The sequence below is a fragment of the Cervus elaphus genome, chromosome 32 (assembly GCF_910594005.1).
Source record: "Cervus elaphus chromosome 32, mCerEla1.1, whole genome shotgun sequence".
Taxonomy (NCBI): domain Eukaryota; kingdom Metazoa; phylum Chordata; class Mammalia; order Artiodactyla; family Cervidae; genus Cervus; species Cervus elaphus.
This window is the reverse complement of record NC_057846.1, coordinates 13457204-13467376: the sequence shown is the minus strand read 5'-3', so window position 1 is coordinate 13467376 and position 10173 is coordinate 13457204. Positions and strand designations below refer to the sequence as shown.

The following is a 10173-nucleotide window of genomic DNA, read 5'->3' as shown; positions in this document are numbered from 1 at the left end:
GGGCAGTGCCCTGTGATCTGCTGTGGGGTAAAATGCATGCTGTGTTCTAAGACCTCAGGAGAGGTTTACTGAGTAACTTTGGGAGTATCTCTCGTAATTTTCTCGTCTGTAGAATGAAGGGGATTATACTATTTGATGTCTAGTGATTCCTTCTAATTGGGCTTTTTCTCATTTAAGATAGTGACAGCTTGTAGCATTCTACTGTTTATAGACAGTTTTAGACCCACTACCTCCTGGAGCCCTCAGGATCCTGGTCCCACCCATCATGTTCACTCACACCTCAGTGTTTCCAGGGACAGAGGGACATGAGCAACTGCCAAGTCTCTTTGTCAACATACCTGGGTCTAATTCATAATAACAGCATGTGTGTATAAAGATCTTTTAAGTTTCAACAGTGTTTTCCCGTATAATGTTTATGGCAGCCTCAAAATTACATGTGTCAGACAAGTGTGAGTGGCGTAGTTATTTTCAGATGAAAAGAATTCAGACCGAACGAGGCCAAGCGTCCTGGATCCTCACAGCCAGCCGGTGTGGACCCGGGACCCGGCCCCAGGCCTCCTCACTCCAGTCCATTCGTTCTCACTCTCCCCGCCTCCGACACCAGCTCTTCCCAACCAGGCTGAGCCCCATTTCTTCCCCCAGGGCCTCTGCTCAGAGAGAGGCGGGCCAGGCTCCCACTCAGCCACTGCAGTGTCTCCTCAGCCAGAACCTACCCTCCCTTCCCACGTGAATCTCCAAACCTCAAAACTCAAAAGAGCGTTCACCTAATAGATGCAGTCTGCAAAGGACTTTCTCCCACACTAACCAAAGGGGCAGTTGGGGATTTGTAACTCAGCGTCCTGGGGGACTGAATAGGGATGTGTGTGTGTGTCTGAATGTGTGTGTGTGACTGTATCTGTGTCCCTGTGTGGGTGTTTGTGGGTCCACTTATATTTTCTCCCTGAATCTACCCCATAAGAATAGGCTCTGTTATCTAGATAGTTGGACTTTGCAGGTGGTTCTAGTGGTAAAGAAACTGCCTGCCAGTGAAGGAGATGTAAGAGATGTTTGATTCCAGGGTCGGGAAGATTCCCTTGAGGAGGGCATGGCCACGCACTCCAGTATTCTTGCCTGGAGGGCTGCAGTCATAGGTTCACACAGATTGGACACGTCTGAAGTGACTGAGCACACACGTGGCGCAGAGCATCCACTCAGAGATGGGAGATGTTAATACCTGCAGCCAGTACAGTGGCCCTCTGCTGCCTTGGATGGGTGAGGTGTGATCAGTTCCCTTCACAAACCAGGGCCTTCTTTTCTGTAGAGACAGAAAACCACAGTCCTCACTGGTCATCTTTCCACTGAGTGTTCAAGGGCTTAACATTCGTCACAGGAGCACACTGACTGAATAGGTTTTTGTTACCTTAACCTTGAAAAATTTTGTACAGTTTTAAAGATTACTTTCCATTTATAGTTATTTCAAAATATTGACTATATTTCTCGTGCTGTACAGTACATTCTTTTATTTTCCATTTATTTTTATTAGTTGGAGGCTAATTACTTTACAATATTGTAGTGGTTTTTGTCATACATTAACATGAATCAGCCATAGATTTACATGTATTCCCCATCCCGATCCCCCCTCCCACTTCCCTCCCCACCCCATCCCTCTGGGTCTTCCCAGTGCACCAGCCCCGAGCACTTGTCTCATGCATCCAATCTGGGCTGGTGATCTGTTTCATCCTTGATAATATACATGTTTCAGTGCTGTTCTCTCGAAACATCCCACCCTCGCCTTCTCCCACAGAGTCCCAAAGTCTGTTCTTGTACCGTACATTCTTGAGCCCATCTTATATCTAACAATTTAGACTCCCCATGTTACCCTTATATATACCCCCTTCCTTTCCTCACTAGTCACCACTAGTTGGTTCTCTGAATCTGTGAGTCTTCTGCATTTATGTTATATTCACTAGCTTGTTGTATTTTTTAGATTCCACATTTAAGTGGTAACGTACAGTATTTATCTTTGTCTGACTTATATATAGCAGTATAATGCCTTCCATGTTGCTGGAAAGGCAAATTTTTGTTCTTTCTTATGACTGTGTGACATTACTTTGTCTGTTGATGTACGTTGTCTTAGGTTGCTCCCATGTCTTAGGTACGGTAAATAATGCAGCTATGAACATTGCAGTGTGTCTATTTTTTCGAGTTAGTAATTTTGGTTTTGTTTCTGGATATACACCCAGGAGTAGAGTTGCTGGATCATGAGGTAGTTCTATTTGTAGGTTTTTGAGAACCCTCCACACTGTTTTCTTCAGTGGCAGCACCAATTCACCCCCCACTTCCCCAGTGTAGGAGCATTCTGTCTTCACTGAGTATATTATGGACAAGGTCTGGGATCTAGGGAGGTGGGTCACTGTGGCATCAGGGGAGGGGTGCTGGTGGAGATGTCATGGGCAGGCCCCTTTCATCCCCGTGCCATTGACCATATCTCATGTCACATTTTGGGCTTCCCAAGTGGTCCAGTGGTGAGGAACCCATCTGCCAATGCAGGAGACTTGGGTTCAATCTCTGGGTCGGGAAGATCTCCTGGAGAAGGAAATGGCAACCCACTCCAGTATTCTTGCCTGGGGAATCCATGGGCTGCAGTCCACAGGGTTGCAAAGAGCCGGACACAACTGAGCGACTGGGCACGCACAGACACCTCCCCATCTGACCCAGCATGAACTAGGTGACCCTCCTGATAATCAAATGGTGCATATTCAGCAAACACAAACTCATGTTAGGATAAGCAAACCTGGGTCCATGATAAAAAATAAAAAGTCTTCCAACAAAACATAAATGTGTTTGAGAATTCTTTATGTATATATCCCTCCAAACATGTTCATGTATTTTTCATCCTCACCTACAATGGTTTTCATCCTTTAAGCCTGTATGTGATTCTCATCTGTCCTTCGGAATCAACTGAAGATCTTGACACAGCAGAGAATCTTCAATAGCAGCTGCAGAGACAGGATGTCGTGAGAAAAGCTGACACCTTTTACTTGAGTTCCACCCTATTTCATATAATTACTTATGTGGCCCAGGACACGTTAATTCATCTTTCAGAACCTGTGTTTGCGTGTGATCACATACTTTGCACTTAATAGCTCTGTTAGTAGGGTGTCTCTCTCTTCTAACGGTGCAGAAAGGATCCATGTTTCATACCTCTGTATCCTGGCACTAACTGCAAAGTCCTACACATGTCAGAAGCTCCATGTAAGTTATGTTGCTGCTATTTCTTTTCTTTGCTTTTTCTGGTCACTGCTATTTCTGTTAATAATGTGAGCAGTCACTTCCTCTTTGGAGTCTGACTGCAGCATGGATCAGGTTTAAAAGCAATAACCCAAGAATTGACTATTTTGCAGTCATTCCAAGGATGATGATGATTGGTTTTTAAAGAAACTTTCCCAATAGGAAAGATTTTTGTATATACAGTTTCAGCAAGTATTTTCCAGGATCTTCTTTCAATCAATAAGAAAGAAAGGACAGTCCTTCAGGGAAAGGGCTATCAAAGTGTATTTAAACTTAGAGGCAAAGCTAAAAACAATGAGAGCCTGGACTCTGTAACAGGATGAAAAATGCAATGATTTGTATCTAAAGCTGCTGTCGAGATGGTGTGTGTCTCTGCGTGTGAGGGGGTGAGGGGCACGTGTATGGTGGGTGTGTCTGTTGGGTCCATTTTTTTGCAGGTCATTCTGGTCAACATTTTTTTTAATATTATGATTTTGAATGCTTTTCCCAGAAACATCTCACTGAACCTAAACAGAAACATAAAAACACATGTCATCTTACAGTCAACTGAACAGGAAAATACTGAGCATAAGGAATACAAGAAAGAACCAAAGAACTTTAGAAACAGCACACACATCAGCCCCCACTCTGTGTTTCATAGATAAGAAAGTGGTCTCAGAAGTGATGTGGCTTTTCCAAAAGCATAAAGCTCAAGACACAGTTGATCTGAATTGGTCCTTCTGAAATTTAGTTTCATTGGAGAATGGTTATCAGCAGAAGTCCTGGGGAAAGCTGTCCGTCAGTCTTGTGTTCTTGCGGTCACTGAAGCTAGATAAGCATTTATTTGTCTTTTCATGATAATATTTAGCCTGGGAGGCACCTTTGAGTCTGTCCTCAAGGATTTAGTGGCCTCAGTGTTAGACGGAGCTGATGGTGATTGAAAGTTCCTCTACCCTAAGTTGCCTCCGTGCAGAAGGGAAGCGTTGTTAATGACCTTTAAGAATGTCCCTTCTCCCGCTGCTGGACCCAGCGTCTCCAGCCCGCTGGTGTTGTACAAGCCAGGAGTGAGGCAGCCTTTCCTTTAAGTGAGGAGTGGGTCTTAAACGTCAGAGTCAATACAACCTGCGGTCTCCCCCACATGGGTTCCTGCTGGATTCACCTTGCGACAACCTGGGGGAGTTTGACGAATGTATTTCTTTTCTCCCACCCGAATCCAGTTTGCCACTCCTAAAATACGGATCCGAACAGATGGAGAGCCTTTCTCCATCTGGGTGCCTTCTCTCCTCCTTCAGGGACTGAAGGGAGAGAAAAGGAAATGATAATTTTAAGAATTTTGTATACATCAGCCAGTGTGCTTATATTGTTGCTTTTTCCAAGTCTATTGGGTAAATAGCACTTCACATATTTTCTGAGAAGCAAACATATGCAAATTAATTTTTTTTAACGATCCCTTGCTCAGAAAGTCAGATACAGGATACAAAGCCAGTATTTTAACCCAAAGTCCGCCCTGTTCCCCGTATCAGTGGTTCTCAGAAAAGTCCTGGCATGCATGCATCATCTAGAGACTGGGTAGAATTGGGCCCCATCCTAGACAGGCTGAATCAGAAACTCTGGGGCTGCGGGTCTGCACCCCAACAGGTCTTCCACTTCATTCCCATGCATGACGAAGCCCACAGTCTGCACCCTTTTATTCAGCTTCCCGCTTGTGAAAGGAGACAGTGTCTAATTCTCTCCTTTCCCAATGGATCATTTATAGCATGGTTCATCTCTAGACTCAGACTTACTTCACACTTCTTAATTTCCTACACCTTAATGCTACTGTTCTAAGCCATTAACAAAAGGGGAAGTACTCCCCATGTGTGTGTGTATGTGTGTATATGTATGTTGGCGTACACACACATATACACACAGTTAAAGGTATTACTCTTTTAGAAAAACAGGGGAAAGTGCTCATCTTATTTAAGCCAGTCAATGAGAATAGTTTTAAAAATTAAAATTTACATGAATAAATAGTCACACAGGGTCATGGAATCTTTTTTTAGTGCAAATGATCTGTCCTGGAGGATGCTCCCATCACGACTGTTCTGCTGTTTCTGGGAGCAGTGCTCTGTCCATGCCTGGCTCAGTTTCTTTATAGACCGCCGCAGAGTTTCTTTATAAGCCAAGGCAGAGGTGTCAGGAGTGTGGAGACCAGCGTAGGGAAGTGTAAGCTCCTTCGTGGGGGAGGGCAGTGAGGAGGGCTTTAAATGTTGATACGGCAAAGCAAAATAGCAACAGCCTCAATAGTACCATCTGGTCCTTAGTGAGAGGTGACCTCCTACAAATTACTTCATTTCTTAGAGCTTTGTTTCCTCATCATTGTATGGGGAGGAGGGGCAGTGATAATCTTATGACAAAAATAAGATTCAGTGTAAAGAGTTGTGCAAACAGTAAGTGAAGTTCTTACCCTTCGCCCTTCTCCCTCCCTCCCTTCTTGGATTGGCATTGCCTTTAGGAAACCTGAATCATGTGATGCCATCCCCACCCCTCTATGAAGGAGAGAATTTCCCCAGTGCCCTGGTCATCATCAGGTTTTGGAACATGCCGTTAACAAAGTCAAAAGATGTCCCATCTAGCAATCACAGCAACACACTGCATTCTCAGAGAGAGACATCCATCCACGCAACGCAGGCATTTCTGGCTAATAAGCATTCTCATGTGAGCAAAGATTTTCATTTATAATTTTGTCTCAAGTACCCTACTCATATATTCTGTCCCCTTCTCAGGCATGGTTCACCTGGAGGAAAAAAAAGAAAAGAAAACCCTCTCCCTCTTCTGTTACAGCACCTTTCAGATGTCTGTGTTGTCCACTCTTCACCTGAGTCATTACACGAGGTTAGGGGTGTCTTTATCGATCCCAGTATGTCAGACCCTCTTTGCCTTTATTGATTCCACTACTCAGCTCTCATCCTTGGTGCCACTGATGTTTCTCATGCTGCTCAGCCTGAATCCCAAGGCCATGGAGAGCAGGATGCCTAGGATGGAAAATAGAGGGAAAAAATCAGCAAATTGTAAAACCTCAGTGCCCAAGGGCTCCTGGCCCCACAGGCCAACACAGACACGTGGCCACAAAACTGCCTGGTGTGAATTCCCTAGGGTAACTCACTCCCTCTAATCCCATTTAGTTAATACTGCTCTAAATATCTGGCATTTGAGTTAGATATAAATCAAGGCTTTCACAGTCATTTAAAAATCACAAGGGGAAAAAGCCTCTAGGAACCTAAGAATAGGCTTCATCTATAGCCTGATTACTTGATGGATGCAAGAGTGTTCTGGAGGGGCTTTCAGAACCCAGGCAGGGAACCTCAGATGAGATAAGAGACCTGGGGACTGTGGCTTTCTCTGCAAAAACCCAACAAGAAAACCTCGACACCAGGTGGCAGCAATGCCCCACGATTGCGTTCCAGACCAACCCAGCCTGGAGATCCTGGGGGGAAAACATCACATTAACACAGGGACAACCGTATTGAAAAATCAGCCTGTCTTATTGGACAGCCACCCCATACCCTCTGCACACTTAGGACCGGAAATTCAGCAGAGACCATTGCAACTCTCTGATATGTGATCCAGCCAAATACCGTGGATAAATTACAGCAGAAGTGGGTAAAGTTACTGATTATGGGGATCACTGTTTCTCAAAGAATGGGAATTGGATAGATGTTTCCCACTCCAGAGAAAGGGGATGGCATTACAGACTTCAAGCAGAACCCAAGGGAGGTGGTGCTCAGCCTGCGGTCGGTCACAGTAAGTGTGAGGGTGTTCAGTTACACAAGTGACGTTGAACATTACTAATAAAGTCAGAATCATCCTGAGTCCTAGACCAGGATGGTTAGAATTTGGAAACGGTTTTTAATGGCAGAAATCCTTCTTGGTGACACAAGTCATTAGGAAGAGCAGCACAAAGACCAGATACTGTTTCTCAAGAAGTCAGCTCTTTAGTTCCCCAGAGATCTTTTTTTTTTTTTTCCTGATGAGGAGCTTGAAATGAACTATTTGGAGCACCTGATGGGTCTTAAAAAAGTGTTTTTGTTCACTTGCTGAGTTATAGGTACCACCTGCGATCTGATTTAAGATCTCAGAAAGGGTGACAGGCCTGTTTCAGCCTGAAGAATTTGAATTCCACTGAATTCCCCAAAGACAGCCATTCAGTCTTCTGTTCCCCCACCCCCACCCCCACCTAGGGGTGACGGGCAGAACAGGGGTCAGGAAGTAGCAAACCCAAGTCATATCTGGGACTGCAGCTTTCAGAGAAGCAAACGTGCTCATCCTCTTGAGATGCTCATCTCTGTACCAGAGGGGAGCTCTGATGCAGGTCCAGGCGCTCCTGGTGCTGTGGGGAGACGGAGCCAACCACGCTTTGAGGCTGAAACGTCAAGATTTAGCCCTTCGTTTCCTGGATCACCATGGTGTTCGTATGTAGCCCAGTGACCGCTGGGTCAAGGGGCCACTAAGAACAGCAGACAGGGGTCTAAAGCATTATGAACTTGTCAACCTATTTAATCTTGAAGACGAACCGATAGAATACAGGTGGACTGAAGCTCATGACCCATTGCCAACAGTGGGCTCTTCACCAAATCGCCCAGTAATGTGGGCGATACAGCATTTAGCACTGCTGGTGTTCAGACCCTTCTGGGCACAGGATATAATCCTCTCTTACCAAGGTGTGGGGTTTCCATGTTCTGGTTCCTCCAATCCCGTAAAGGAATTATTTAACCCATTTTGGTGGCGAATGGGGAATCCTTGAAATGCCCCTTTGAAGGAGGACTAGCATTCACCCATGGCTTCTATTTTCTATGAACCTTCCCCTAAAATGCCTTGTCTTGTCCCTCCAGATTGTATGGACACACCTCCTCACTGGGGAATTGGATGAAAACGGGTTCATTCTGTCAACCACCGGGTTCCAGACTCTGCTGTCTGTCCGCTGGGTTCATCCCTTTGCAGATTCAGAAAAGAAGCTCTCCTTTCTCCGCAAGTCCTTCCCCAACCCATTCCATTTCATATAGGGTTTCACCTGTAGGTGTGAACACGGCGCCACCTCTCATCATCAGACCCACTATCAGTCCTCGACAAACACCCTTCCTCATTTTGACTTTATGCCCAACCTCGGTTTGTGCGTGGTTGACCTAAGTCAGGACATCAGAATAGCTCCTTGCCGTTTCGTCATCTTGCCATACACGATCTCGAAATCAAATAAACCAAGGCTGATCTCTTCCCTTGGAGCTAGAGCCTCGGCGGTTCTCTTTGCCACTGCGTTTCTTTCCCAAGTTACGCCGGGGGGCTTCTCCCCGGCCAGGCACCGAGAGAGACCGGCGGATGGCGGCCAGCCTCTGCCCTCGCAGGACCCCTCCAGGTCGCCGAGCTGCCCGCCGGCTTGGCCTCGCCCGGGTGGGGGGCGCGGGCGGCCCCCGCCCGACGCCCAACAAGTCTCCCTCCCCAGCCTGCGCGCGGCGGCGCGCGGGGAGAGCGCGGGAGAGCGCGGCGCGGCGCGGCGCGGGGAGCCGGGCGCCCGAGGCCGGGCCGGGTCTGGGATGGCGCCGTCCCAGCTCCATCCCCTCTCGGTGGGAAGGGATGGTTGAGTCCAGCCGCCACGGCAGCGGCTCCTTGTGCCGCGAGCAGCCTGTCTTCCGCGCTCCCCGCCTTCCCTCTCGAGCCTGCCTCTCCTCCCTCCCCCCGCGCCCCCTCCCTGCCTCCTGCCCCCCCTCCCGCGGCTCCCACTCGCTGGCTGCCTTTCCAGCTGCCTCCGCTCCGGGTCTCTCCGGCGGCGCGCGCTCCTCTCTCCGCCTCGCCCCCTCCCGCAGCCTCGCAGCCTCGGTGCCTTCCTGCCCGGCTGGGCGGGCGCTCGTCCCCGGCCCCGGCCCGGCAGCCCGGTGTCGGCGCTCGGAGCAGCTCAGCCCTGCCTGCAGTGGGTTCGGGACCCGATGCTATGAGAGCGAAGCGAGCCGGGCGCCCAGACCTGCGGGAGGCGTCGGATGCGCGGCCGGTCCGGGGACCGGGATCTCTCCCCAGCTCGCCTCGCCCTCGGGTGATTCTCTGGCTCCGTCCGTAGCCCTGCTGTGCCTCGGAGGAGCCGGGCGCGTCCGAGAAGAGCCATCGCTGTGGTGCGCGTGTGGAATATCTGCAGACATGACTGCGTGGGGGAAATTCGAGTCGCTGCTTCTGGCGCTGCTGGTGCTGTGCGCGGGGCTCCTCACTGCAGCCCAAGGTAAGGCGGGCTCGCCGGCTGCCCGGGCGACGCGCGAGCCCTCCGAGGCCCGGCTTGCGAGCCCGGGGTCGGTTCGGAGGCGGGCAGCGTGCCGAGGGGCCGGCCTCCGCCGGTGGCTCTCCACCGCGGACGCCCCGCGATCGCGCTGCCGGCAGGCAGCTTGCATCGCCCTCTGCCCACCCTCATCTCCCGCGCCCCACCCCCGCCCTCCTTCCCCCTCACTCGGGCTGAAACGAAATGCCTCTCTTTTCTCGGCGCCGGCCGGGGACTGTTGGGGGAGAAAGGAGCCACCCCGAGTTGGTGAAGCTGCCTGCTGCCGGGCGGCGATGCCTCTTCCGAGATGCCGGAGCAGCGGGTCCTGGTGGCCCGGGTGGTTCCGGGACTTTCTCCCCGGACCCAGAACGCTTGGGAAAGTGGGCCGGGCCAAGTCGGCCCGGCAAGTTCTAGCTCTCTAGGGGTTTGGGTGCCACGGGCGAATCTGCCTGCTGCTGGGCCGCGCACAACACCCCCACCCCACGACCTCGGGGAGTGATGGGGAGCTCCTTGGCCAGGCCGCCCCCACCTGCCTCTCCCCGGACTTTGTTCCCTGCAAGTTGGAAGGAGCTGGAGAGGTGCGTGGAGAGAGCAGGGAGCCCGGGACCGGATTCAGCCTCAGAGATGGTCGCCAGGTCACAGCGCTCTCT

General features: G+C 49.7%; 1 protein-coding gene across 1 annotated transcript in view; it reads left to right on the top strand.

Annotated features, from left to right (window-relative positions):
* Positions 1–9290: 9290 nt before the first annotated feature.
* The window catches only part of CSMD1 (CUB and Sushi multiple domains 1), a 2014689-nt gene continuing 2013806 nt past the window's right edge, over positions 9291–10173 (top strand). Inside the window, exon 1 of the mRNA XM_043893675.1 lies at positions 9291–9490. Coding sequence (XP_043749610.1) covers positions 9412–9490 — 79 coding nt within the window. The 5' untranslated portion in view covers positions 9291–9411. The remainder of the gene's footprint in view (positions 9491–10173) is intronic.